At 32.6% G+C, this 27,679-nt stretch overlaps 7 protein-coding genes across 22 annotated transcripts in view; 4 read left to right on the top strand and 3 right to left on the bottom strand.

Moving 5' to 3' along the window:
* The first annotated feature begins 90 nt into the window (after window positions 1–90).
* On the top strand, window positions 91–5,035 carry LOC100882625 (transmembrane protein 120 homolog). 10 transcript variants are annotated; one of them, XM_076530684.1, is made up of 11 exons: window positions 113–246; window positions 333–458; window positions 899–1,040; window positions 1,105–1,139; window positions 1,886–2,364; window positions 2,741–2,974; window positions 3,289–3,407; window positions 3,473–3,631; window positions 3,692–3,784; window positions 3,861–4,078; window positions 4,160–5,035. In XM_076530684.1, exons 6-11 carry the CDS (start codon window positions 2,906–2,908, stop codon window positions 4,567–4,569), a joined length of 1,068 nt encoding a protein of 355 aa, XP_076386799.1. In that variant the 5' UTR covers window positions 113–246; window positions 333–458; window positions 899–1,040; window positions 1,105–1,139; window positions 1,886–2,364; window positions 2,741–2,905; the 3' UTR covers window positions 4,570–5,035. The 10 variants fall into 10 exon arrangements, with proteins under 10 accessions (XP_076386798.1, XP_076386799.1, XP_076386797.1 ...); XM_076530682.1 differs by having other exon boundaries at window positions 1,213–2,364; XM_012286954.2 differs by lacking the exon at window positions 1,105–1,139 and having other exon boundaries at window positions 2,290–2,364; window positions 2,766–2,974.
* Window positions 5,036–6,098: 1,063 nt separating this feature from the next.
* Window positions 6,099–7,545, top strand: Tspo (Translocator protein). The gene is made up of 3 exons (XM_003704023.3): window positions 6,099–6,853; window positions 7,001–7,213; window positions 7,283–7,545. The coding sequence occupies exons 1-3, from the start codon at window positions 6,746–6,748 to the stop codon at window positions 7,475–7,477; spliced, it is 516 nt and encodes a 171-aa protein (XP_003704071.1). The 5' UTR covers window positions 6,099–6,745; the 3' UTR covers window positions 7,478–7,545.
* On the bottom strand, window positions 7,515–11,995 carry Atg1 (serine/threonine-protein kinase unc-51-like protein Atg1). Of its 3 annotated transcripts, none has more exons than XM_012286935.2 (13): window positions 11,533–11,994; window positions 11,334–11,426; window positions 10,915–10,965; window positions 10,751–10,820; window positions 10,474–10,650; window positions 10,116–10,350; window positions 9,685–9,999; window positions 9,350–9,619; window positions 9,037–9,290; window positions 8,589–8,981; window positions 8,382–8,509; window positions 8,173–8,308; window positions 7,515–8,067 (listed from the first exon to the last, which is right to left on the bottom strand). In XM_012286935.2, the coding sequence occupies exons 1-13, from the start codon at window positions 11,620–11,622 to the stop codon at window positions 7,994–7,996; spliced, it is 2,286 nt and encodes a 761-aa protein (XP_012142325.1). In that variant the 5' UTR covers window positions 11,623–11,994; the 3' UTR covers window positions 7,515–7,993. The 3 variants fall into 3 exon arrangements, with proteins under 3 accessions (XP_012142325.1, XP_003704070.1, XP_076386792.1); XM_003704022.3 differs by having other exon boundaries at window positions 8,589–8,957; window positions 11,533–11,985; XM_076530677.1 differs by lacking the exon at window positions 10,915–10,965 and having other exon boundaries at window positions 11,533–11,995.
* An 890-nt stretch (window positions 11,996–12,885) lies between these two features.
* crcp (CGRP receptor component) lies at window positions 12,886–13,874 on the top strand. The gene is made up of 3 exons (XM_003704021.3): window positions 12,886–13,215; window positions 13,294–13,564; window positions 13,632–13,874. The coding sequence occupies exons 1-3, from the start codon at window positions 13,208–13,210 to the stop codon at window positions 13,737–13,739; spliced, it is 387 nt and encodes a 128-aa protein (XP_003704069.1). The 5' UTR covers window positions 12,886–13,207; the 3' UTR covers window positions 13,740–13,874.
* Window positions 13,797–14,997, bottom strand: DENR (density-regulated protein). Its single transcript, XM_012286928.2, has 5 exons — window positions 14,674–14,997; window positions 14,489–14,573; window positions 14,226–14,405; window positions 13,998–14,137; window positions 13,797–13,927 (listed from the first exon to the last, which is right to left on the bottom strand). The coding sequence occupies exons 1-5, from the start codon at window positions 14,773–14,775 to the stop codon at window positions 13,883–13,885; spliced, it is 552 nt and encodes a 183-aa protein (XP_012142318.1). The 5' UTR covers window positions 14,776–14,997; the 3' UTR covers window positions 13,797–13,882.
* Window positions 14,998–15,188: 191 nt separating this feature from the next.
* On the top strand, window positions 15,189–27,000 carry clu (clustered mitochondria protein homolog). The gene is made up of 17 exons (XM_003704019.3): window positions 15,189–15,501; window positions 19,351–19,649; window positions 19,725–20,147; window positions 20,219–20,585; window positions 20,794–20,930; window positions 21,072–21,352; window positions 21,528–21,654; window positions 21,733–21,907; window positions 21,982–22,184; window positions 22,260–22,401; window positions 22,474–22,679; window positions 22,764–22,970; window positions 23,040–23,138; window positions 23,266–23,610; window positions 23,683–23,955; window positions 24,032–24,157; window positions 24,229–27,000. The coding sequence occupies exons 1-17, from the start codon at window positions 15,411–15,413 to the stop codon at window positions 24,970–24,972; spliced, it is 4,245 nt and encodes a 1,414-aa protein (XP_003704067.1). The 5' UTR covers window positions 15,189–15,410; the 3' UTR covers window positions 24,973–27,000.
* LOC100882516 (U6 small nuclear RNA (adenine-(43)-N(6))-methyltransferase) overlaps window positions 25,941–27,679 on the bottom strand; it is a 16,184-nt gene continuing 14,445 nt past the window's right edge. For 3 of the 5 annotated variants that reach the window (XM_076530681.1, XM_076530680.1, XM_076530679.1), the window contains one exon: window positions 26,984–27,638. In XM_076530681.1, the coding sequence (XP_076386796.1) occupies window positions 27,072–27,638 (567 nt within the window). In that variant the 3' untranslated portion in view covers window positions 26,984–27,071. Of the gene's footprint in view, window positions 26,368–26,983; window positions 27,639–27,679 lie in introns of those variants that run through there. The other 2 variants (XR_013037864.1, XR_013037865.1) reach the window with 2 other exon arrangements.

Below are 27,679 nucleotides of genomic sequence, written 5' to 3'. Positions count from 1 at the left end.
ATTCACAGAAAATATTCAAGTCACACACTGATTGCAGAACACTGGTTCACACGTGAAGAAGATCGAATACCGTTTACTATGCCGTTATCTAGAAGCCGTTTACCCCTCCGCTGCAGGTTTCCACTTTCTTTCAAGAGAATTCCACCGTCTCGTCATTCACAGTATTTTTATTTTTCAACGATTACAGTGGCGTCGAGATTACCATAATTAAGTGTAATTAAGGCGGTAAGCAGAGCGGTGAAAATTGTATGTAATTTGGCATGTTATAATTGTAATTATTCGGTATGTGATCCTTTCATTTTCTAATTTAAATTTACCGCTTGCTACTCTAGGAATTTAATCTGCGATGAAGCATCTTCATCCACGATTAAAAAAGTTGTGGAGAGAACTATTTAAACTTTTATGCAGTGATGACATCTGGAGATCTGGCGCCGAAGGTTAAAAAATTTAATAAGTTGGTACGTATAAATTGTTAAATTTGATAATTAGGAAAGTCTGAATTAAAAAATTAAGAAATATGTAAAGTTCCAAATTAAAAATTTTGTAAGTCTGTAATTGGATGCAATGTAACAAAACCTACAGCTATTATCAGTATACATACAAGTTTATATACATTGCAAACATAAATAACTCAATTATCGTTATATTTGGCACTGATAACTTTCCAGATAAAAAACGATAATTTTTTTCTCATATGTTTAATGAAAGTTATTATGCAAGTTGAGTGGCACGTCATTAGAGAAATAAATAAATATCTATTTTTTACACACCTAATTATTTCCGTCGGCTCTAATAATAATATTCATTTGCTTTTTACAAACAATTTCATAGTACGTTAAACTCATTCTAAGTTACGAAAGCTGTTATAATATATTAAAAATTATGCTCCGGTATCTAGAAATCACGACGACGACCACTATACACTGTTTAACAGTTTCGAAGATATTTAAATCGACTGCTGAAACTTCTGGCAAGAAGTGGGGACCACATTCAAGATTCTCGGAATAAAAGATTACGAAGCGTATAAATTTGATCGAAACGTAAGAATAATTTGTACGTCATAGATGAAAGTAAAATACGATATTTATTTCGGATGGTTTTCAGCAAAGATTAATATGGCAATAGATCATATATTACAGGTATATCAAATTAATCTTTACTTTTCCTTACTCGTCGCTTTCACCTTTCTCACATTAGTAGTCTTTTTTGTAGCAAGTAAGTACAAATACCGGACCACTGTAATTCGTCAAATATTTCTGGAAAGACCTCTTCGGCCATACATTCATCATGTACCTAGAAACATAGACAAATGTAATTTACATAGATAAAGAGGAAAGATATTCTACGTGCATAGTTGAATAAAGTCAGAACTCTGTAGACAAGACGATAAGGATTATAAATAATGCAATCGATGACCACGTTTGGTTCAAATATCTCTTTAAATTATTAGCATAGTAAAGCTGGTCTGTATAGAGAAAAGAGCTGTCGATAGAAACACGGATATGTTAATCTTACTTCTAGCGATATGCTGTTAGTTCTTTGGACTTCTTTTATCAGCAGTGGAGTCTCTCTATATGGCCACGAATGAAGTTTTAATTATCAGGCCTCTGTTATCAGCGGTTTGCTATTAAAAATTTGCATTGGATTTGAAAAAAGTTTATTTTTCTCAAATACGATTAAAGTCTTTGACTTAAATCCTTATGTAGAAAAATAACTGGAAATTTATGACTGTTATCAACCGTACATTAACTTATCACTAATCCCTCATTATCTAATAATGTTTTTATCAGAGAAATCAAAAAAAAGTAATCATGAAATGGATAACAACTGCAGAACATAAGGGAGCTTGTTTACTGGAGAATGCAAAGTACCTTTGTCTCCGCAGATCGGTGGAGCTGCCTGGTCAACGACCGTGAAAAAATTCGCGTGTTTAACAATACGACAGCACGCTGGTTAAATTAACCAACTGTACATACTGGCGATTCCCTGATATGTATTTACGTATTCAACAGCGTGACCTGTTCACACGTGAATACGAATAATCCAGGAGCACAAAGCATAGTGAAATTAAAAAATGTAACTCGCTGGACATAAGAAATTCGACTTTGTCTGTAGACACGTGAACGTTAAGAAAAAATACACAATATCGCAATTTAAAAATTAATAATAATAAATACAGTTTAGAGTTATGAACAAGCTAAGACTTGATAATTTTTATGTTAACATTATATTGCTCATACAAAATAGTGCATTGAAACAATTAGTAATCATCATTATTAATGATTTTAGATTGAAATTCTGGGTGATAATACACAAGCTTACAAGATCGATGAGGGTGTCATTAATTATTGTGACTCAAGTTATGTAAGTTAAATATTACTATTTTATTCAATTTCGTCAAGAAATTATCTGAACACGTTTCATCAGGCTTCCGGCTGTTGGATGTAATTTGATATAATTTATTTCTAATGAGATAAAGGTACAGATATCACAACTTTGCAATATTTGGACTTCGAAACTCTGGAGTTTTTGCTATCTTGCAACTTTAGATTTTAAAAATTTTGAAACTTCATAATTTCAGAATTTTATTAGTTTGAAAAGTACTGTGTTACAATTTAGTGCGTCAGAAAAAGTAGCCTTTTATCAAGATTTATTACTCAATTATACCTTATTGTATGCATGGTATAAATACGTATTATATGCTTTCAATGTTCTTTTTTATCATACGTCGGGTCTGAAGATCACGCTTCCTACTCTGTCGCTAGATCCATACACGGAAAAATATATATAGGAACATAGACACAGATGGACATAGAGTAGAAGTCTGTGGGTATAAAAACACGACAATTCGTTGCATATATAAATTCTTAGTGAATTTTCTTCACCATCCCATTTTTTCGCTACGATGGATACCGATATTGAGTCCTGTTTAAAAGATTGGACCGACCTAGCAAAAGATTATAAGGAATTAGAAGTAAGATTATATTTTATTAAACCTGGGTACTAATATTGTCGATGTTTAACACGTTGGATCATTTTCATTGAGGTTAAGTGCACATTTTATTTATCTCTGCTTGAAACCGGTATATGAAATGTTTTCTGTTTCGTACAGTATCGAATTTTGACAATTTTCATTAACTATGTCTTTAAAAATACGATTCAATTTTGATTTATAAAGAAATTTGTTACTCTATTCATAATTATTCATTATTTGATTAAGCTTTTGTAAATAAAATGTTTTTCCGTTTTAAACAACATGATGTTTCAGTATTTTGATTTTATTAATAGGTATTGAACAGGGAATACATTGCAAAATTAGAAGAAATAACTGAATTACAAGCAAAATGTTTAAAAGGAATTTCCCACCAGAGATACCGAATGGGTGTAATATCAAAATCACTCAAACAGTAAGTACTTAGCTTTCAATATATGTGACATATTTTCAATATATAAATGTATTAATCTTTATTAGACTACATGCAAGCGAAGCAAAACAAGATTTAGACAAACAAATGGCAAGAAGAGAACAGCAGTTACATGATATAGAACAAACCTTACCAAAATCAAATGGCACATACCTCCAAATTATTTTAGGAAGTGTTAATGTATCCATATTAAATAAAAGTGATAAGTAAGTATGAAATTTAGTTTCAAACAATATATATGTTTAAATCAATCATTTATCTTTTAGGTTCAAATATAAAGATGAATATGAAAAGTTTAAGTTAGTTCTTTCTGTGATTGGTTTCATTTTATCCGTACTAAATTTAGTCACTAATATCAGGTAATATGTTACATGTTTTATATCAAAACTTAACAAGTACTCTATCAGGAACTAACATAACAATATAATATTACAGAACCTTGGAACTTAGTTTTATGTTCCTTTTAGTTTGGTATTATTGTACATTGACAATAAGGGAAAGTATATTAAAGGTAAATGGTTCAAGAATTAAAGGTTGGTGGAGATTTCATCATTTTCTATCAACTGTAGTATCTGGTGTTTTATTAGTATGGCCTAACACTGGGCCATGGTATGCATTTAGACAACAATTTATGTGGTTTAATGTGTATATCAGTAAGTTCTTTTTTCAATATTCTTAATAATAGTATAGAATAAAGAATCAAAATTGTTTTAATGTACACTGGGTATTTACAGGTGTAGTACAATATTTACAATTCTGTTATCAACGTGGCGTTTTGTACCGCTTAAAAGCACTAGGTGAAAGACATAACATGGACATTACTATAGAAGGTTTCCATTCATGGATGTGGCGTGGATTATCATTTTTGTTACCATTCCTTTTTGCTGGATACCTTTTCCAATTATATAATGCATATGTATTGTATACATTAACATCTCATCCAGAAGCAACTTGGCATGTTCCAGTCCTTAGTAGCATGTTTCTAGTATTATTCTTAGGTAATATGATAACAACTATTCTGGTAATTCCTCAAAAATTAAGACAACGCGTGAGGAATCATTTTCCTGGAGTATTTAGTTCTAAATCTGAGCAAAAGAAAGAAGTAAATGGGGAGAAGGATGTGAAAATTCAGAAAAGTGATTAAAGTATTGTAATAAGATATTTCATGCGGCGAATATAAGAAATAACAAATAATGAATGGAACAAATAATTTATGAACGTAAAAAATAAAAACAAAAGAAAATCACGGAAAATTAAAAATAGTCTGATAACGCAAGTAGCATAAATATATCAGTTCTTGATTCAAGAATGCACAGGAAAAGAAGAAGAAAGAAATATAAAACCTTTCCTCCACATACTGATGCCAAGCACAAGATTACCTAATGTACATTAGCTTGTCGTAATACAGGGAAAAATTCCTAAAAAGTATTTGTTTAATATTAATTTTCATATTTTAAGAAATATCCGCAACTCTGTTGTTATTTACCGTTACTCTTTTTTTATTTAAAAAGATAAAATTAAGGTATAGCTGTATTCCATCATTTCGTAGGTTAAACTTAGAATATAAAACCATAACTTAAATTAAATAATTAAAACCACTGTTAATGTTATTCATGGTAATTCCTTAAAAAATTTTGCTCACATCTTAAACTCTTTCTGTTCATTTTTATATTCGTGGACTTTAGATTTTCATTAACGCAAATTTATACCGATAACATTTAAAACAGTTCTCTTTTAAATATGCATATTTTTGAACTGTGATACATTGATTTCGTACGAGGAACCTGTATCTATATAATCGTGCATACGTATATTTAAATGTACATATAATACTATTACAATTATTTAGTTAGAATAATATGTAACCATACGCACATCTGTACATTCTGTATTCACTGTACTACTAATAATCATTTGTAATTGTTATGCATGAAACCCTTATAATTTATATGATATAAATATGTTTTTGTTTTCATTGTATTTATTGAATTATATGTGTAAATAAAAAACTGATATCGCTCGCCTAATATTAAATAAAATAGCATTTCCCAATAACCGTGTGCATATGTGTTCATAGAAATTGTTTTTTGGAATTGTGAAATAATGGAATGATCTTCTATATAACCAAATATTATTTTATTGTAAAAAGCAATTTTCGTGAGCAGCAATAAAGAAGAGCATCATGTTATTGCAAAATAATTTATTCAACGAAGCAAATATACTACATAAATTTCATTTTCATATTTATAATTCTATAGTTGCCCCACTATGTGGCTTCCTTCTTTTTATATCATCTGTTTAAAGTCAGGTCAATCGATCATTGTTTAAATTGCACTTAGCTGTAGAACATTTAACTAGCGCCACACAGTGCGAAATTCCATTGTCGGTTAGCTTCGTCGTCGATCACAACATGGCGCTAACGCTAACTATTTTCAAACTTCATAATGATATTAAATTACAAGTCATAAAAAAATAAGATTTACTTTCGGTTTATTAATTTAATTAATTTACAATAACAAAATACTCTTCTTTACTTTTATATAAACTGAGAAAGTATAAAGTTTTATAAAGAATATTACCCATAAGCGAATTGATGATACAACCACTATGATAAAAAGAATTTTAATTAAATTTAATTGAATTCAACTGAGTACACGAATAAATTAACTTTGAAAAAAAAAATGAAAAATATAACAATTCAACATTATAAAAATTTTGATGAATATGAGTAGTTCTTTGGTAGGAACTATATAGCTTTGCAGAAAAAATTATGTAACCCAAAATAGCTCATATGGACAACTAATCAAATAATTTTTAAGTTTTATATTATTGCAGATTATAAATATAATTATTTAATCATTTTAGTATACATTGGCAACCCCAGTTGGCTTGACATAATCTGAAACAAATAATCATGATCAACTACAGATAATCGTAATGTCGTACATATATATGTACTGCTGCACATGCAATATTCAAATCAATACAATATAACGTAGCATAAAAATGACAATGAAACTGAAAAGTCCCATGAATCGTTGAACATGAAAGTGCATTGCATAAGAAGTCTATTCTGTATGTACCTCGTTTGTGGTATAAATGACATTGCAACTTGCATTAGTCACTATTTAGTGACTTAGATAACAAATGTAAGAATATAGCGTAAATTCGCTCCATAGTCTTGTTTACAATAATTGCACCACTGGAAGTATCGTCAGACATAGTAGACAGCGTTGTACTTTCTCGGGCGTGCCCTGTGCTATCGATATTCGATAACTCATCGTTTAAGGATAACGCAATAAGTTTTTATTATAAATAAAATGCCTGTGAAAATATCTTGGCCAATTATAGGAGCTATTATCCATCCAAATATTGGAGGATGGGCTGGAGCGTGTATTACCAGAAAAAATATCAAACCTTGGTATGAGGTAACTAACTTGATTAATCTTTAAAAGTATCAATGGGAATTCAGTGGGTAACATAACACTTTTAAAATCTGAATCTGAATCTACATTTGAAATTAGCTTGAAAATACTATAAACAAAATAATGTATCTTTGTATTGGTATTTCATAGTCATTAAAAAGACCCTCTTGGACTCCTCCAAATTGGGTATTTGGTCCAGTGTGGACAACCATTTATTGTACAATAGGATATTCTTCATATTTAGTATGGAGAGATGGTGGTGGTTTTAGAGAAGCAATAATACCACTTTCTATTTATGGAACTAATTTAATACTAAATTGGTCTTGGACACCACTGTTCTTTGGATTACACAACATAAAATGGGTATTTTATTAGGAATAAACATGCTACTCTATCTGAATCATAATCCTAATTGTATTTTTAATATTATAGGCTTTATATGAAATCACATTATTATGGGGAAGCACCGTAGCAATGGGTATTTCATTTTACAACGTGAATCCAATTGCTGGCTATTTAATTCTCCCATACTTAGTATGGAATTCTTTTGCTACAGCATTGAACTATGAAATTTACAGGAATAATAAACCAAATATAGAGACAATTACAGATGGAAAGAAGGAATAATATGTAATGATATTTTTGTAGCAAAAAAACATTGATGTATATTAATAGATAATACTTCGTACTTTTAATCTGGTTCCAATTATTGTACCACCATCATTTAAGAAATGAGCTTTGCACTGAATGCTCAATGCATATTAGTATACACATGTTTATTGTTTGATATGAAATAAAGGTTAGTCAATCAACCATACGTACATTACAATGTATATATATATTATATATATAACATAATATATATATTATATATATCATTAATAAATCATATAAAGAAACTTGTAAAGAACCACCGTCGTACTCTTTCATGGAATAATCTACCCTATTCTGTGTAGATCTAACAAACCTTACTATATATGTTATCTTATTTTTCTACAATGCCATCTTTGTAGCGCGATCATGATGATCAATGAATCAACAGTTTTTATACGGAATAGGGCAGAATATCTTACAGAAAGGAAGTATCGAGTATGGTATGGATTTGGGCGGGTCGTTGCACTTTGCCGCGATGTTTCACAAGCGCTATGTAGGATCAGTTGCATAAATGTATCCTTGTTGTTGAAGTACGTATAAACGTTTTTCAACAGCATCTTTATCTGAAAAAGAAAAAGATACTTATAGCATTTCAATTTAAAACACTTTTAAATTACCAAAAACATTGGAACGAAGAATAGCGCATTTGTTAAATAAAATTAAATTACATTTAATAAGGAGAGCCCTATCTTGACTGTGACTGACATGCTGTGATAATGAGTGTAACAATATCTGTGCCGAGTGATATCGCTGAAAACATTCTGCAGGATTGCCAAACAATTCGTCAAGTGCTGCCGATTGACACTGTTAAAAAAGATTTATGCATGAATAGACATGTACATGTTTTCGATATACGAAAATCGCAACATTTATGTACCATTTGGATAGCATGATTATATAGAATTTTGTCCGCAGTAGCTCCTGTTTGATGAAGAAGTCCAGCGCTATTGAGCTGTTTACATTCTGTGAGGCACGTTCTGAACTTTTCGTTCATTGTATTCACAACTGCAATATAATAACAGTAATAACGTCATAAATAATAACTAATAAATATAACAATGATTACAAAGAAACAAATTTTTACCTTCTTTTACACTGGCAGTTGGCTGCAATCTACCAGCCTTGAGTTGTTGCGTCGCAAGACTTAATCCAGAACTTAGCCACTGAAGGGCTCTAACGAGTAAGATTACTTGTTCAGCTCTTCTTCTTGTTGCAGCATTACTTGCTTGTTCGATACCACCTAAAGGTGCACCCAAAGGTCCAGCTCTCGTTCTGGCTACTTCACATACACATTCACATAATGCAACAACAAAGTTTAACTTTGCTAATATTTCGTTGTGTTCTCGTTCCAAAAGCGTTTCTTCCGGAAGTTCAGGTGCAATGAATGTCAATGGACGTTCATCCATTATCGTAGGATTTACTTCTGGGAGAAGATTTTGGAAACTACCTGCTTCTGTAAATTTCATCAACAGTAAAACTATTTTTCAAAAATGATAAAAATGGTTTAAAAATTATAAAAAAAGATAAAGTACCAGATATTTCAGGAAGAGTAACAGCTCTTGTACCAAAAGGAATAACAGGTGAATGCCTTAACGTGTTATTATTATCTTGAAATGCTCTTGATGTAGGAGAACCTAACACTGCTAACGGCCCTGTTAATAGTGGCGAAGATGCACTATTATTGCCAGTTGAGCGTCGTAACGGTGACGTCCCGCTAGAAGTATGCGAATGCCTTGCAACAGGACTAACTTGCCATGTAGTTGGCGGTGGAGGCGTCTCGCTTAATCTGAAGATTATTACACAGTTGAATAATATGTATGATTTGCGCAAACTACACTTACATACCTTCTACTAGGTGGTGTACCAATGACAAACTGAACACTAGGTGGACTAAGGGAGCCAATATCAGGAGCATGACTTCTATGAGTATCCACACTGCGCTTCATACTGATAGGTTGAGAGCGAGGAACAACACTACCTCCGGATCTTGTGTTAGTAGAAGGAGATGATGGTTGCGTAATGCTTCTTTGAGATGGAACGGGAATTGGTTCCGAAATAGGAAGAAAACATGGTCGCGGTGGACTTACTGCTTCTCTACTCGTTTGTTTAACGTACCTAATTAATTTAAAATAGAATAATATCGCAAGTTTAATAAATAATATGTAGAATAATTTACTTACTTCACTTGTTGCGTATTAGGATTATTGTCTGTGTCACTACTGAGATCACTTGGCACAAGTACAAAGTCATCTTCAGGACTAGAACACGGACTTGTTGTTTCTGGTTCTGATCTTGCAGCAACTGTAGCTCGTTCCTGAATTACTAATGTTCCTGGAGAAGCAGGAAGTTCAGCTGGAACTGGACTTGGGCTTTCCCTAGTTCCTTGAAGAAAAGCATGTCCAAAAAATTCATCGAACGGCATACGATCTCTAGCATTCCTTCTCAAGAGACCCATTAAAAGATCAGATAATTCAGGAGAAGTTCCAGCTGGAATTCTGTAATAAAAACGATCAAAACAAACAAAACAATTAATAAGAATTACTAACTGACTAAAGGTATCTGCTTGTTATAAATGCAAATACATGTACATATATTATAAACAATAACATACTTAGGTCCTAAATTGGCATTCTTTTCATAGAAGAGTTTTAAAGCATGTGGTGTGTGAGCCTGAAATGGTGCTTTCCCAGTAAGACACTGAAAGACTATTGTTCCTAAAGACCACAGATCAGCTTTTGCATCGTACTGAAGTGACATTATGACTTCTGGTGCCATGTACATTGGTGACCCACATAATGTTGCAGCCATGACACCATCTTGTAAGAACCTAGCAAAACCAAAATCCGCTGAAACACAGAAAAACAATCTTTAGATGTATACTTTAATTTTTAATTTTGAAAAAAGTACATATATTATACTTTTTCTCTGAAATGTAAAAGTAAGAATTTATTACTATTAAATACACCTACCAATTTTTAATGTTATTTGATGTGGCTGTGGGCAAGCTTTGCCACAATTATGACTAAGTAGAATGTTTTGTGGCTTAAGATCTCTATGAATTACACCTTTGGCATGCAATGCTTTCATTGCACCTGCTAACTGCTTCAAAAACACCCTGATAGTATCTTCAGAAAGAGTGCCTTTTGCTAATAAAAGCAGTGTAAAAGGAAATAATAAAATGAGTTCAAATGATTTTTAACATTCGCAAATGTTCTAAGACATTTCTTCAAAAAAAGAAAAACATACCACTTAAATAATCAGCTAAGTCCCCTCCATTACAATATTCCATAACCAGGAAGACATTATGATTAGATTCCTAAATAATGATTTACAAGCATATTAAATCATTAATGTTGTCATATAATTTTCATATAAAGCGTGTGTAATAAGCATTATATTAGTTCACTAACCTTGCAATCCAATAATGCAACAACATTTTCATGATGTAATTCTGTTAGTTCCTAAAATAATAATGTTTTAGTCAACAACCAAAATCAATAAACAGCTGTTATTAGAACAGAAAAGAAAAACATTACAAATGTTTCTTCGATGATAAAAATTAATTATAATGATTCATTATTAGAAAAATGATTATTACTTTCAAACTCTGAAATATTTTTATATTGAATTATGTATTTTAATATCAATTGGTGAAATATAAAACAGTATGATATTTTAAACAAATTACACACAACAAAAATCATACTATTTCGTCAACTAAATAAAAACATCTTTAAATTAAAAACCAAGTGAAAACAATGAATATGTTACGCTCACTGTTTTTCTTCAATTGCAAATACAGAGGTAAAAATCTATTACATTGACAAACCTTTAGTATCTTGATTTCTTTTCCAAGTAAATTCTGCGATTTTGCCAAACTTTTTTTCGTGATACTTTTGATTGCCACTACGAAATTTGGTTTCTACAAAAAAATATATATACATTAGCAGAATAATCGATCAAAATTGAACAATTTTTTGCCGCTTTAAATCAACGATTATATTACTGATCCAGAAAAACAGACTCACTTTACGATGTCTGCCTCTGTAGACTACAGCGAATGCGCCGTGGCCTATCAGATCTTTTGTGTTGTATTCGTAATCGCCAACGACTTCCATTCTTGATTTCTCAATGATCGAGAAGATTTCACCGATTTTTAACAAGCAAGGTCAAAAGTTTACAAACATAGCATGACAAGCAAGGAAGATGCATTGCCTGCGGAGAGATCGATACGTGTTGTAAGAAAAGTTGCGGCTCGTAGTATTTTCGCGTACGATCGTTCTCCAACAACGTCTTCAACAATGAGAACAATGTTGGTCTACATTTTGTCCACCTTCGTGAATGCACATTGATCATTAACTCGTATCACTACACTGATGGCAGAGTATACTTGAAAATACAAAACACGAAAGAGCACACACCGTGTTACATACTTGCCGTCGCAAAATGTCAGACGATCGCGCACAGAGGTCGTGTTAATGTTCGTAGATGCATGCAGGAACGGCGCGAAGATTTACGGGCCCACTACCAAAATTTTATAATGTTAAAAATATGTATCAGAATTGAAAATAAATTTGACTGCTAAACAACACTTCGTAACAAAGAAATGTTAAAAACTGAAACAAGTGAAATATGGAAAATTTAGATAGATGAAATATGTGAAATTTTGTAATGACAAAATAAAAAAGCATATCACAGAAATTGTTAGTCCGATTTTGTTTCCAAAACTAAAAAAAATCAGTTTGATCTATACGCTATGGGTTGTTAGATAACCGACCACTCGCTAATTGTTCGTTCGCTAATAAACCGATTGCTAACGATACTCGTGTTGTGGACCCGCTTTACACCAGCCCTGCATATATGATTAAAAAATGGTTCGTTATGAATCCTAATACAATATGCAAATTTCTACGAAGCACTACATTCAATGATTTCGCGCTATTTTATCTTTGTATCTTTACAACTACCATGAACTGTTTTTATAAATCTAGATATTATGTACTTTAGAATACATTATCCAAGCTTTTATATGCTGAATCAAATAGCTCAATGTTATCTTCATATATTTACAGTCCGTAAATTTGATTATAATGAATACTTATATATACACAACTCAAAGGCTTCCCGATCGATTTCAAAATCGAATGATGAGGAAATTTCAATGGAAGTCAGGAATAAAATGAATACATTCTCTGTTGATGACGCATGGCAGCAATACTTTGTCTTTATTGTCACTGAAAAGTTTCACAACATTAAAGTTTTATCATTGTTATCAAAGTATTATGGTATAATTATATTTAAAAAATTTTATTCGACACAGATACATATCTTGTAGAAAATTATTATATTTAAAAATATAAAATGTAATATAAAAATTATGTATAAGCTTGATTTGTTTCACGAAGAATCAGTACTAATAATTAGGTACAAAATTTAAATGTCGCGCTTGAGATTGCTAATTCATCATCGGTGCGCCCTCTTGAACATAACATTCATAAATCGAATTTGCTTTCTGTGAAGGAAATTTGTGTTATTATAGATTTGTTATTACGAATACTATTTTTATATACTGCAATTAATAATACCTTAAGAAGTTTCTATGTTATTACTTAGTATTAATATAGTTATAGTAAATGCGAATACATAACCTTATACTTGAAGTATTGTTATTATAACCAAATTACAATTAAATATTTGTATGATATGGAAGTGTGTGTATTTTTTTATGCTTGCAAATAACTTTATTAATTAGAATGTAAATATAATAAATCGTTGAAATTTTATTTCAGACTCAAAGAATGTTCGGCATATTTAAGTAATTATGAAGTTTTGGACATTTTGCAAAATATAAAGGCAAATAAAAAACAAAAAATGAAACAAAACCAATTGGCAACCATAACTTATCAGACTGTAAGGTACTTGGAAGAAACACCATGTAAAGGTCAATCTCCAGAAAAAATTAAAAATTTTCTGAAAGCAGTGGAATCTTTTAAGTTGACAAAATGTGAAAAACTAACTCTTTTAAATTTGTGTCCCAAAACACCTCTTGAAATACAATTGGTAATTTATCATGAAAACAAAAAAATCATCTAGTATAATTGAAACTAAACATATATTGTTTTCATAGATTGTAGAGGATAGTGAAGACCGTTTAACAGAAGAAGAAGTACTATCTTTACTTCAAGTGATAACAAATTATTTAGGTGAAGATCAGTTGGATGATAAAGATGGGTAATATGTTTTTGCATTTTAACTTTCCACCTTTCAAAACATTTTATATGTTAGGTACATCTTGTATGTTATGTACATTTTATTTGTAATAAACGGAAATAAAAATAGTATAATATTAAATACAATTATGCAAGTAAAATTGGCCCATTATCTCTTTTGATCCCCAAGATCATCTATAGAATCCTCATCAATCTGAAAATGCATTAAATGGTGAAATTCATACACTTTTCATTCATATTTGAAATAAAACCATTACCCTTACCTGTGGCCACTTATCCGGTATTACTTCAAATAGATCATCCTTGACATCTCCTTGTATAACTATTTCATCATCTCCTGTTACACTTGAGCCACATGCAAAGTAATAACCAAAAAACTTGGCAGCTACTTTTAAATCTATGTCTGGAAATTAAAAGTGAATTGGTCATTTAATAACTGTGATGATTTTTCAACAGAAATATATTACACATAAAAAAGTATTTTAAGTTACCAAAAGTACTAAGACCAGTTACAACTGTGACTGATTTCTTTTTGCCTCTAGGTGCTCTAGATACAGTCACTAATTTTGGAACATCTTCTTTCTTCTTTGTTTTGAGCATACCTTTACCACCACGTTTTTGACGTTTCTTTTCATCTTCACCTCCACCTGCCTCTGTAGTATTATCTTCTACTGCTTGGTAAAACATGAAATTATTTTAGGATGATACTTTCACTTAAATAAAAATTGATTCTACAAATGAACACAATGATTACCCAATTTAACTTTCTCAAATTCTGTTGGTAAGTTTCTTTCTAGCCACTGCTTACATTTTTCATATTCTGGATAATATTCACAGTACTGTGACATAAATGGTGATCATAATTTTCAAAGAATTCGTACATTAACGCGTTGTCATAATATACAAATTTCAAATATCGACTGTCTGATGTTTCCTTACCTCGATAGGAAGAGAACAATTTCCACAATATTGTACTTGAATCGGATAAGTGACGTTAGGATCTGGCCCCAAACGCAGATCTGTCTGTTCTTCTGCCGACATTCTTAAACACTTAACCTTACTTTCGTGAAATGTACTAAAATTTCACTGATTAAAATGTTATTATTTCTTTAAATCATTAAATTTACTTCTGTTCCCTTTCGTAAAGTATATCTTTATCGCTGGGCAAGATTTCTTGAAATTAAAATACAAATTGTAACCTATTCAAATGAATATCGCATACGTTAGAAATTTGCAATCTAGTAATTTTATTCCATTCCGGTTTGAATTTCCCTAGCTGACAACTGCTACCAATCAGAAAGTATTTCGATGAGAACCAACTTCAGTCTTAACCATATCATCCGGTACATCGGCAACAACCAATCACAAATACTTGCCGGATAATAAGGGGTGGATCACGTGAGTAGGAAAACCATTCAGAGAATTCTATGCGATAAGCCGCTAGACAGATCGACCAATGGCGTACATTAGACTTTGTACTTCGTCGAAACGCACGTGCGGTAGAGAAAAGCGGCTCAGGGTGTTTCAGAGTTAGTGTGCTTCCTCGTGAAAGGAGTCAGGACGTCGTTTTGGGAATAAATTCTGAGAGGTGTGCGTGAGGTGTTATCGTGGTTAATAAAGAGCTGCCAAATTAAACGGGAGCCGTGTGAAAATTTGAAAAGGTTTATCAGAGAAAGATGACATTGGGCGCACAGATCGAGGCCTCCACGGAAAATGGGAGTACGAAAATCCCTCTGCTGAACGGCAACGAGGATCAAACAACTACTGGTTAGTAATAGATAGTGATTTTATAAAATCAACGCCCCTCGATTGTCGTTTATTTGAAGATTAAACTGTACGGATGATCACGTTATGTAATGATTTGGTCAAGATACCGTGTGTTTCGTTCATTTTAACGTGTGCCTTAACGATGCCGCCTCGGCTAAAAGCCGGGCCCTCGATGTTATGTAACGCGCGAATTGCGCGAATCTATGTACCACGGGTCATGTGAGCCACGAGTTTTAGAAGAGGGAAACTAGCAGAAGACACGATTCCAGTGTAGCAGACGAATTTTCACACTTATTATACTAATTATCATGAGCAATCGTGCTTTCTACCTTGTCGATATTCTTACCGCTCGTTTTGCAAATAATTGCACAAGAACGCATGAACGTATCATTTGACGTGCTCTTCTGAAGACGCATCTACGAATCGATTCAAATACGTTTTCGATTTAACTTTTTTCTTTCCTTGTTTCGTATATTTTGTATTATTGCGGTTAGTTTTATTTATACTTCAAAGAAATTAATTTCTTGGAGACACGTGATCAGTTTCTCGTCAGATGATGAAATCGTCTGTTACCTGTCCTGTTTAACTATTCATTTTATTACATCTTCCTAATGTTTTAACGTGTAGTTTATCTTATAATTGTTATTAGACATTTATTTAATTTGTTATTTTTTTCTCTAGTGTGATTGACTTCGACGTGTGTTAGTAATACTTTGTGTAAATTTTATAAATATCTATATCTACATAGTACAATATTTAGTTATCAAATTGATAAGTAAATCGAAACAGCATTTATTGCATTAATGGTTTTTGTGTATGAAGTTATGTAGTACAAGTCCACAGTTGATGCATAGTATCTGCTAACAATAAGAATTATGTAAATTATATTGCACAATCGTGTGTCTGTTTTGTGTAAAACGATAGTTGTGATTGAGTGTTGTTTCTTCAGTCCCTTTTTTCAAAGTCCAACGGTCGGAAGGAAACAAGTATCTTAATTCGAACGAAACCTAATCAATTATCGAGGGATGTGTTATTCATCACCGTCAATTCACACTTAGTCCATTCCGTTAATTCCATCTTCTTTTAGAGCTTCGTTTCCTTCAAAAAGCCAAATGGAAGAAAACACGTGCATGTTAATGACCCCGCGCGCATAGGCGTATCTACGGAGCACATGAAAATGATAAAAACAGTTCTAAACAAAAGTAACCATATCGATTAACGGGATATTTATTACTGAAATTTGGTGCGTGTTTACGAGTGACTACTGTTGACGTAATTTCGCAATTTGCAACATATCATTATTTTTGTAATATTCATTACAATAATTGTAGTTAATCGTTTAACGATTAGATAGTACGTTACAAACAAAAAAGGGTTGAATTTCAACGATCAAAGAAGAATAACATTTTATAAAAGGGTCAAGTGTTTCGAAAGAACAATAGTAAATTATAAAGAATTACCGATAACAGAGGTTATCGGTCTTCCTTTTAATGTTATGCCGTATTCCTTGTGCTTCACTTCGATGCTAGTGTATTAAAAATTATATTTTACTGTAATATCTGGTTTATTTTTTAAATAAAATTCGATTTCGATACAAATTCGATATTATAAACGTGTATACTGTAAAAGCTAAATGTATGTGTGTATTATAAATTCCTAAATCTCTATATCCCTATGTCACTAGATACCCATAATATCCCCCAATATTTCTAGATATATCTAATACAAATAAATACCTGGATATAATTAAGTTCCTCATATCCTTAGATTTCCACCATTTTGTAATTTCTCTAGACATTCCAAGATTTCTTTAAATATCCCTAGATCCATGTGTTCTATATCTTACATAATAAAGATTGAACTAGTTTGCCTTGAAATAATATCTACTTTGAAGGACCGTGTACTAGCGTACTAACACGTGTTCGCCATGGAAGTTTGTCGAGTTTTCTTACAGAAGGCGCGAGAGTGATAATGAAAGAAATAATTAACATGGCACCCTACTGATACATTTGAGTGAACCATATGTGATGTATTATATTCGATATTTGTCTTTCGATTCGAATAATTTAGTTGAACGTAGTCATATATTTAAAGGAAACGATTTCGGTACAACCATCGACTTCGATACTCGAAAACATCTTCACAGTACATATCGATCTCAAAAAGAACAATTAGTAAAACGGATGTGTTGAAGATTCGAAATTGATTCAGATTAATTCAAGTACTTCCTATACTCGAAATTTGTATGTTTACATTAAAAGTACTCAACTTATCGTCGATAAATGTTTTATCTTCTATAAATTTTGCTTCGTTGTTCATTTATTACTAGATGAAATTTAAGGAAACGTTTTAAAATTAGATAACGATAAACTTAAATATATTTTAGATTTCATCTTTTTTCATGCTTTTTTATCTGCTTATCTTCAAAGTATTTTCTGTGTTCCTTTTCTTATCTCTCTTCCCGATAACGCTTACTAGTTAGAAATGGAGGACAGCTTTATATCGAAATAGTAAAATGTATGGACAAGAATGCGATAAGACAATTGCTCACAAGATAAGTCACTGTAAATTATGACACTCATATGTATGAATATAGATATTCGTAGAGTAAAAGAGTTTAGCTGTAATTATAACAAACCTTGTATGTACTGTACATAGTCGAGTAACGTTACTTTTATGCAGTATATTATTTTCAACCAAATTCTAACACAGAAAAAGATATTTTCCGATTAATCTGTTCGTGTTTGTTATCATTAAACTTTCCGGTTTTCTTTTGATCTTGATGTAGCTGGGTGAACGTCCTCTAAATCAATAAAATTTTGATTGGCGACAACTCGATGATCAATCGATAATCGATAGCAAACAGCGAGGCGGCAAAGACTGTTGTAATCAAAACATCGTGTCCAGTATAAATATTCTATTAGATTGCTAACTAGATTTGTGACAACCAAAGCAATTTTTACGGAAGTAAGCACCATTGAAAACTCTCTAGATGACAATATCTCCAAAGTATCACTAGATTTCTAATTATATACTGAACTACATTCAAATGTGTAGTGTGTCGGTAATAAATAAACAATAAAAGTTTATAATAATAAAGAGCTATATTATCATAGATAAGTATATTTAGTTTTATTACATTGTTACGGTACTTTGTAAATTATTATAAACAGTTGTACCAAGGTCGTTTAAGATCAAGGTCCCACAGGTGCGAATTGTTTGAAATATGTCCGGACGTTCAACAACCATCGTGATGGAATCACAATGAACACTGATAAACGGCGTGTCAGTTAGATCGTAATTAATAACATAACACAACGAAGATCGACATACGCCAGGAATGGATGTATATTGCAAACATGAGATCGATAAAAATAGTACGGCATTTAAGTGCGTACTATTTACATTGCCGTTTATTTATAAATGCATTGGTGAATGCAACTGGTAGACCTACGGATATCCATAGCCGTATCTAGTCAGAAATGTACCCCATATCTATAAAAAAATTTTTGTTTTCATTTCTTCTTATGCAAATAAGTTGTGAATACTATTAATATCGTTATAAAAAAATTTATTATATCTTATGTAAAGATATCTTCTTTCAGTTTATTTTTTTTATGTTCACTGAAATGAATAAAAGTAATTAAGGAAGTTACTTAATTCGCTGGTTTAACCTATTCATTTAAATAGCTACCACTTGCTAATAAAAGTTGCAATGTATGCTAATAAAAATGTTTGTGCAATTTATTTATTCATATCATTCAGTAACCTACTTTCATTGATACAATTGTTCGAATGTAATTTAACTATTTTATAAGCTTCGGTAACTTGATTAATTTTTCTGTTTAGATATGAAAGAAACCGCGGAGGAGACCGGAAGTGCGAGTACGGCCGCGAAGAACGTCGTCGAGAAGGGTGAAGTTGAAGCCACGAAAGAGAAAGGTGATGAGAACGAGAAAGAAACAGAAAAGGAAAAGGACGAAGAAAAAGACAAGAAGAACGATAAGAGTGAGAAAGATGCAGATGGTGATAAGGATGGCAGTGAGCAAGAAATTGTTTTCATTCAAGACATGGGATTCACTGTTAAAATTGTCAGTCCGGGTGCGGAACCTTTTGACATACAAGTTTCCAGTATGGAATTGGTTCAGGTAAATATACCCTCTCTACCTCGAAATATTTTTTCAACATTTATACAGTAACTAAACATTTATAACGTTTTACAGGAAATCCATCAGTTACTCATGGATCGCGAGGACACATGCCACCGAACATGTTTCTCCCTTCAGCTGGATGGCAACACTTTGGATAACTTTGCCGAACTGAAGAACATCGAGGGCCTAAAAGAGGGATCGGTGATTAAAGTCGTGGAGGAACCATATACAATGCGAGAAGCTCGTATACATGTACGACACGTCCGTGACTTGTTGAAGTCCGTAGATCCTGCGGACGCGTATAATGGCGTCGAGTGTGCCAGTTTATCGTTCCTAAATGTTGTCACGAATGGTGACATCCTCGAGAAGAAAAAAAGCAGGGCAGATTCGGTCGATTGTACTCCGCCCGATTACATTATACCCGGGTGTAAAGATAGACCGTTACTACCTCTACAACCGCAAGCCAAAGAGCAGAAATGTCCTCCTTGTTTAAAAGTAAGATGTCATAATTCCGAATCACTTTCTGTTGTTTCTTCAGTTATTTTAATGGTAATCACATCTTGCAGGTTTTAACAACGTCCGGATGGAATCCACCACCCGGCCATAGAAAGTTGCATGGTGATTTGTTATACTTACACGTTGTAACGTTAGAGGACAAACAGTACTATTTAACTGCGTGTGCCAGAGGGTTCTTTGTCAATCAGTCGACAAAAGAAGTGTTTAATCCGAAACCAGCGACCCCGAGTCATCTGTGTCACAGCTTAATTGAACTACTGAACCAGCTCAGCCCGGCATTTAAACGGGGTTTCGCTGCCATGCAAAGGCGAAGAACACAAAGACATCCTTTTGAAAGAGTGGCTACACCGTATCAGCTGTACGCGTGGTCCGCACCTCAGATCGAGCATACAATCGATGCAATACGCGCTGAAGATAGTACGCTTCATTTTATTAGATAATACGGGTTCTTAATCTTTTTGATATGATAGCGGCTAAATCGTCAACTTCGATCGATTGACTATGAATAGCGCTTTGTAGTTGAACCCTATCATACTTAAAGGGTTAATAACATATTAGGTACTTAACAGTTACCTTAATTACGTACGAATCTGGTAAAATAATATGTGACATACTTTTTTTATAGCTTTCTCATCTAAGTTGGGCTATGAAGAGCATATACCAGGACAAACTCGAGATTGGAACGAAGAGTTGCAAACAACTAGAGAGCTTCCTCGTAAAAACTTGCCAGAAAGATTGCTTAGAGAACGTGCTATCTTTAAAGTATGTTCAGTTTTATTTATTCATAGTAAATATAGAAGTGTCGCTTTTGACAAATACATATCTTTGTTAAAGTACGTCGACCTATGTCAAATAGTGATAGTATTAAAATGCTTGTTTATTATTAATTAATTAATTGATTAGGTTCATAGCGATTTCGTTGCCGCTGCAACTCGGGGAGCGGTGGCGGTGATAGACGGTAACGTGATGGCAATAAATCCAGGAGAAGAGGCAAAAATGCAGATGTTTATATGGAACAATATCTTCTTTTCGCTGGGATTCGACGTGAGAGATCATTATAAAGAGCTTGGCGGTGATGCTGCTGCATTTGTCGCGCCTCGTAACGATCTTCAGGGTGTGCGAGTGTATGCTGCCGTTGACTTACCCGGTCTTTATACACTTGGTACCGTTGTGATTGATTACAGGTTTGTACAAAATTAGGTACACGCATTCCTTTCGTCACATTATTTGTACGACGTGGATATTTTGTAGCGGATCATTTGTACATACTTGTTCGATGTTCAGTATTCTATCGCAACTTACATCTCGATTGAATGGATGTTAAGTTTTCATGGTAATCACTCGTATTCCTCTGCATAGAGGATACCGTGTCACCGCTCAGTCAATCATCCCAGGAATCTTGGAACGCGAGCAGGAGCAATCTGTTGTTTATGGTTCTATAGATTTTGGAAAAACGGTTCTCACGCATCCTAAGTACCTAGAACTGGTTAGTTATTTATCATAATCCTGTTGTTAATATTAAGAAGCATTTTTCAAGTGTTTCATAATGTATTGTATTTCATAGTTGAACAAAACTGGTCAACAATTAAAAATTCTTCCTCATAAAGTTATCAACGACGCTGGTGAAGAAGTTGAACTTTGCAGTAGCGTAGAATGCAAAGGTATCATTGGAAATGATTCGCGACATTATGTGCTGGATTTGTTACGAACTTTTCCTCCTGATGTCAATTTCCTCAAATGTACGTAATTTATTTAATAACTTAGCTGAAGTTAATTTTTACCATTACATTTTCATACGTTTGTTTCTTTACAGTGGAAGGCGTTGAGCTGAGCAAAGAAGCTAAAGCTTTAGGTTTTCCAATTGAGCACAAGCATAAATTAGCTTGTCTTCGTCAGGAATTAATAGACTCATTTGTTGAGGCCAGATACGTTCAATTCATTAAGCATGCCGCTGTTCATCTTCAACAACTAACGTCTGCAAGAAGAGTGCAGAAGGAAAAAGAGACTACTATTAAGGCAAGAATAAATAACTAATCTAAACATGGCATATGAATTATATAACATTATAATTTAATGTTTAATTAATTATAGGAAGGTAAAAAAGAAGAGTCGAATGCCGTTGCAGTGGATAGTAATAAAGAAGATTCTACTCATGCACTGATCGAGACGGATGAAGCCAAAAAAATTGTGGAAAGTATTACTGATTCTATTACTGGTGGAGAAAAGCAAGAATGTACGTAATACGAAAATATATATTTGATAATCATTTTACCTTAAGATTGATTTATTAATCCATTAATTTCAGTGGAGGAAAGTACGAAAGAAATAGTTAGACGAGCTGCCGCAGCTGTTGGAAGTTTGCGAGAAGCTGAATTCGATGTTAGGTTCAATCCAGATGTATTTTCGCCGGGTGTAAAACATCCAGATCCAAATGGCCCTGCTTTAAAAAAACAGAAACAGTTGGTACAAGATGCTGCTGACTTTTTATTAACGGTGCAAATTCACACTTTCGTAAGTTTTGTTGAAGAATATCTATTTTGAGAAATAAAAAAATTTAAGCGAATAAGAAATTTACATGAAGTTTTTTTGTTACAGATTCGAGAATGTTTAGATCACACAGCTGCCGCAATGGACGGTAGTACATTAGTAGAAGCTTTGCATGGTAAAGGTATCAATGTACGATATCTGGGTAAACTAGCAGTCATGTTAGCTACGGTTCCACAATTACAATATCTTAAACGTATTGTTGTTTCTGAACTTATTTTACGCTCAGCGAAACACATCTTCACGTTTTACATGCAGGTATATTAAATGAGCTAAAGCGATTTCTAATATGATTGCGAACAAAAAAATTTAATATTAATTTTTTAGGGTACAGAATTAATGAGCTTGTCTGCGGCAATTAGTCATTTCCTGAATTGCCTATTGTCTTCAGCACAAATCATTCATCCGCAACAGAATCTAGAAGAGGTATGATTAATACTGACACAGGATATTAGTTCGTTTCGTTCGTGGAGTTCATTTAATTATCAAGATTAAAAATATCAATGGATAAAATAATTTTCTAGGTAAAAACTTATATAACTACTAATTTCAGCTTCAGAGTAAAACTGCCAAACGACGCAATAAAAGGAAAGGTAGAAATAATGGTCCACAACAGTCTGAGGTGGAGTGGGCTTCCTTAACACCTAAGTCTCTTTGGCAGCAAATTAAAGGAGATCTGAAAAGTTACTACGACTGGGAAACACCGTGCCCAGAATCATTGGACGCTACGATAGATCATTTTCATCTTCAAAAAATCTCTTTACTACGTAATTTCTGTATAAAGACTGGTATTCAAATATTGTTACGCGAATACAACTTTGAAAATAAGAATAGAGCCACGTTCTTTGAGGAAGATATCCTCAGTATATTCCCTGTTGTTAAACATATCAATCCTAGAGTAAGTAAAAGACGAATCGTGTGTAAAATTTTATTATTTTATATGTGATCTGTATTCAATCGATTTCTTTAGGCAAGCGACGCATACAATTTCTATACAACGGGTCAAAGTAAAATTCAGCAAGGTTATTTAAAAGATGGCTATGAATTGATCAGTGAGGCACTGAATCTCTTGAATAACGTTTATGGTGCTATGCATCCTGAAATTGCACAGTGTCTCAGAATGCTTGCACGATTAAATTACATAATGGGTGACCATACAGAAGCTCTTGCTACTCAACAAAAAGCGGTACTCATGTCGGAAAGAGTTAATGGAATTGATCACCCATATACTATTACAGAATATGTAAGTCTTAAACGCAGTGACTGTTTAAATTAATAATCTGTGTTACGTTAACATTATTATTTATATGTGTTTAAAGATTCATCTGGCTTTATACTCTTTCGCCAATGGTCAAGTTTCCGTGTCATTAAGGCTACTCTATAGGGCACGCTATTTGGCATTATTAGTTTGTGGCGAAGATCATCCAGAAGTAGCACTTCTTGATGTAAGTTTTAATATGAAGGGTTCGATAAGAAAAATCTGACAATATTTAATAAATTTTCTATGTTTATCTAGAGTAATATATCGCTGATACTTCACGCCGTTGGAGAATACGAATTATCGCTCCGCTTTTTGGAGCATGCTTTAGCTTTAAATCTTCGATATCACGGCCCAAGATCTCTAAAAGTAGCAGTTTCTTATCATCTTGTTGCTAGAACTCAGTCTTGTATGGGTGATTTCCGTGCAGCTTTAAATAACGAGAAGGAAACATACGCTATATACAAGCAACAATTAGGCGAAGATCATGAAAAGACCAAAGAAAGTAGCGACTGTTTGAGACATCTTACGCAACAGGCCGTCGTTTTACAAAAGAAGATGAACGAAATTTATACTGGCAAATCGGGCGTTAGTCTGCCACCAATTCAAGTGCAACCACCTAGTATGGGATCTGTGTTGGATATGTTGAATGTAATCAATGGTATTCTGTTTGTTCAAATCAGCCAGCAGGATATCGAGAATTTCAAAGCAGAAATGGAAAAGCGACAGAAGGAACAGACACCTGACGGTGAAATCAAGGCTCTTCAAAATGGAACCAAGAAGAACGAGAAGGAAAATAAGAAAGAAGAAAAAGAGAACAATAAAAAGGAAGAAAAAGAAAATAGAAAAAATGAGAAGGAGTCTAAGAAGGAAGATAAAGAGAACAAAAAAGATGAAAAGGAGAATAAAAAAATAGAAAAGAAAGTTGAAGCGCAAAAAATAGAGTTGAAAAAATTGGACGAGAATAAAACAACATTAGAACCAGTGGCTGCAGAAAGCTGAGCTCATTCTAAGTCGCTAATGATGATACTTAGTAATTTTTTTTCTGAATCCTAGTCTCTTTCCTGCCCGCGTCCAGTCTTTGCAGGAGTAACGCGCGTATGGTATAATATAATTGATTGGGATAAAACGAAAATTGCGGTGATCGTTCAATGAGGATCGTTATTTGATGTATCGGTATATACATTTATAAAGTGCTATCAGAATTGAACTTTTACAGTGTGGCGATTATTGACAATATCAGCGTGAAATTTTCGGGAGCTAGATTTTTTAACGCTCGCGATGCTCGAGTACGATACGCCAAGTTAAAAAAAATTAATTTGACTGATTTCCGACTGCATATATATTCACTAATATATAACTAATTCTTCACTTGTGTAAATAATTCTGAACAAAGAAATTCATTGCCTTAGCACATGTGCTTATCAGAACGTTGTTCATAGTTTGATCAAATACAGACTTAATGAACCACTACGAACAAAACGGGGTATGTTTTCAAACAATTAAAGAGAGTTGTGTCGCCTTTATCCATGGACCTAGGAATTCATTCTTACACCCATGCCTGTATCATTACATTTTTCTAAAGGCTCAATTAATTGTATATCGTAATGATGAAAATTCTGAATATTACACCTTCCATCGATCAACGAGATAATTAGCGTTTGTTCCAGCGTATTGCACAAGTGTTGCTAAATTCAAACGGAACGCAAAGTACACCGTCAAGCATTGTAGACTTCCTAAGGAATAATGACAATGTAGGGGAAATAAGTCCCACCATATGTTGATTTACGATTGACAAATTTTAAGTTTTCATATTTCATCCCCGCAGAACTGAAGGCAAGCGATAGAACGTTCTTCCCTTCACACTTGTCCTTAGCCGAAGGAAGCCTACATTGCACTAGAGAGTACCGATAAAGTTATAATGATCATGAAATGAATAATGGATTTTATTATTATAGATTATAAGTCAATTGTTTTTCTTTTTTTTTTTTTGTACCTCTTTAATAGGCTATTTTGCTAGTACACATTTGAGATCATTGTTTGTGCCATTTAAACATTACTGTCAGTTTCCCATTCTAGTTGCCATCATTAAATCCAGTGCATACTAAACGAACAAAAATATTTATTATTTTAAATGAAATATAAAGTTAGTTCTGATGGATTCAATATAAGTATAATTGAGGAAATCTACTGATACCAAATAATTAGGAGCCTTTAAACTATAAGTCATTTATAAACAGTATCAAAGTACATAGAGGTTGACATGTAATAAATATGTTATATTTGAAAAGAATAACTGATGCAACTTTATTGATCATTTTTATACCATTTATATCACGTAAAAAATTTTCTTTCATCTGTCATTGTTTTATCGTTATTGCATATAAAGATTTGAATCTGAAAAAAGATTTGGATTTTATATATGCTTCATTACTGTTTATATGAAAGAAAAGGTATTTTATAAAAAAGATGATGGCAGCAAAAGCATGGTATAATGACAGATGCGTTGTTGCATTCACGAACATAAATAAAGTTATCAGGAGCAGCTCATTAGTCAACATATTATAGAAGTAGCGTCAATTTACTAATTACTACTAGAAAAGTACCGCAGTTAGTCTTAGAATTATACAAATGAAAATCTACTGTTACCGAAATGTTAGTCTACATTTTTTTGTTGTTTAATCATACAATTTTATTAAATAGCATTTGTTGTATAAAGGATGTTAAAAATAACATCCCACATCAAGATTTTATCAGATTATTATAATCACTGAGTTTGAAACATCAGTGATTTTTTGACGTTCATTTTAATACAAATTTACTTTATGTTCTGATTATTACATGTATAACAATAAGAGTAATAATGAAAGACGAATAAGTGGAAATGCTGTGTAGTTTCTGTTTAACAAGTTTATACTTTACAACATAAAAGATCATATTGCACTTGTTAGCCAAAATGTATGATAAAAAAAATGCTAGTTAATAAGGACTATTGGTTATAAATAAAGTTAAATACTTGATTTACATATATTTTACCTGTTACATAATTTCATAAAACTGAGATAAAATAAACCATTTTATACAGAACATGAATTAACAATTTAGACAGACTCCACACTGTTTTCAAACGATTTTTCGTCTTCTTGCGAACTAACATCAGTTTCACATTTATTACTCGTATTACTTTTCAATCGTTTTCTTTTCTTCTTATTAGGCCTAGCACTTTGCTTTTGAAAATACTCTCTTAGATTTAATTTGTTTATTAAGTACTGTTTAAATGTTTCTAAAGCATTTTTTCCACCTGTTCCTTTTTCAAAGATCATTGATATTTTTATATCATCATTTTCAGATTCTTCTTGTTCTATTAATTCAACGAAAAAACTACATATTAACAAAGGTTCTCTAGCAACAGATTTTTCTTTTGATGGTGGAATTGTTTTTTGTTCAATTGTATCTTTTGAATTATTTTCAATTAATTTCTCTGACAAATGTTCTGTATGATTTGATGTACTTCTATTTTCACTGTCATGATCTTTAAATTGGTCCAATTGTCTTTGAGCTAATCGACGCTTTCTTCGTGCATAAGACCACGTATCGTTTTCCGCAACCAACTGACACGACCAACCATTGAAATCATCAATGGGTAAATTCAATTCCTTAATTTGCACCTATTTGTAAAACGTGATATATGTTAAGATGCCATAAATTT

This window comes from Megachile rotundata, chromosome 4, assembly GCF_050947335.1.
Source record: "Megachile rotundata isolate GNS110a chromosome 4, iyMegRotu1, whole genome shotgun sequence".
Taxonomy (NCBI): domain Eukaryota; kingdom Metazoa; phylum Arthropoda; class Insecta; order Hymenoptera; family Megachilidae; genus Megachile; species Megachile rotundata.
This window is presented reverse-complemented; position numbering and strand designations above follow the sequence as displayed.

What these genes read in the sequence shown, in the direction of transcription:
- LOC100882625 (XM_076530683.1), top strand. Translation starts at nt 2,906, where the DNA reads ATGGATACCGATATTGAGTCCTGTTTAAAAGATTGGACCGACCTAGCA. An exon ending in ATATCAAAATCACTCAAACA is followed by an intron (nt 3,408 to 3,472) that starts GTAAGTACTTAG and finishes AATCTTTATTAG; the next exon opens with ACTACATGCAAGCGAAGCAA. An exon ending in AATTTAGTCACTAATATCAG is followed by an intron (nt 3,785 to 3,860) that starts GTAATATGTTAC and finishes ATAATATTACAG; the next exon opens with AACCTTGGAACTTAGTTTTA.
- Tspo (XM_003704023.3), top strand. Translation starts at nt 6,746, where the DNA reads ATGCCTGTGAAAATATCTTGGCCAATTATAGGAGCTATTATCCATCCA. An exon ending in ATATCAAACCTTGGTATGAG is followed by an intron (nt 6,854 to 7,000) that starts GTAACTAACTTG and finishes GGTATTTCATAG; the next exon opens with TCATTAAAAAGACCCTCTTG. An exon ending in GATTACACAACATAAAATGG is followed by an intron (nt 7,214 to 7,282) that starts GTATTTTATTAG and finishes TTAATATTATAG; the next exon opens with GCTTTATATGAAATCACATT.
- Atg1 (XM_012286935.2), bottom strand. Translation starts at nt 11,622, where the DNA reads ATGGAAGTCGTTGGCGATTACGAATACAACACAAAAGATCTGATAGGC. An exon ending in CTTAGCTGATTATTTAAGTG is followed by an intron (nt 10,651 to 10,750) that starts GTATGTTTTTCT and finishes TGCTTTTATTAG; the next exon opens with CAAAAGGCACTCTTTCTGAA. An exon ending in AATGCCAATTTAGGACCTAA is followed by an intron (nt 10,000 to 10,115) that starts GTATGTTATTGT and finishes TTTTTATTACAG; the next exon opens with AATTCCAGCTGGAACTTCTC.
- crcp (XM_003704021.3), top strand. An exon ending in CACCTCTTGAAATACAATTG is followed by an intron (nt 13,565 to 13,631) that starts GTAATTTATCAT and finishes TTGTTTTCATAG; the next exon opens with ATTGTAGAGGATAGTGAAGA.
- DENR (XM_012286928.2), bottom strand. Translation starts at nt 14,775, where the DNA reads ATGTCGGCAGAAGAACAGACAGATCTGCGTTTGGGGCCAGATCCTAAC. An exon ending in ATTGTTCTCTTCCTATCGAG is followed by an intron (nt 14,574 to 14,673) that starts GTAAGGAAACAT and finishes TTTATGTCACAG; the next exon opens with TACTGTGAATATTATCCAGA. An exon ending in ATTTGAGAAAGTTAAATTGG is followed by an intron (nt 14,406 to 14,488) that starts GTAATCATTGTG and finishes TTTACCAAGCAG; the next exon opens with TAGAAGATAATACTACAGAG.
- clu (XM_003704019.3), top strand. Translation starts at nt 15,411, where the DNA reads ATGACATTGGGCGCACAGATCGAGGCCTCCACGGAAAATGGGAGTACG. An exon ending in GAGAACGTGCTATCTTTAAA is followed by an intron (nt 20,931 to 21,071) that starts GTATGTTCAGTT and finishes TTAATTGATTAG; the next exon opens with GTTCATAGCGATTTCGTTGC. An exon ending in CGGTGCAAATTCACACTTTC is followed by an intron (nt 22,680 to 22,763) that starts GTAAGTTTTGTT and finishes TTTTTGTTACAG; the next exon opens with ATTCGAGAATGTTTAGATCA.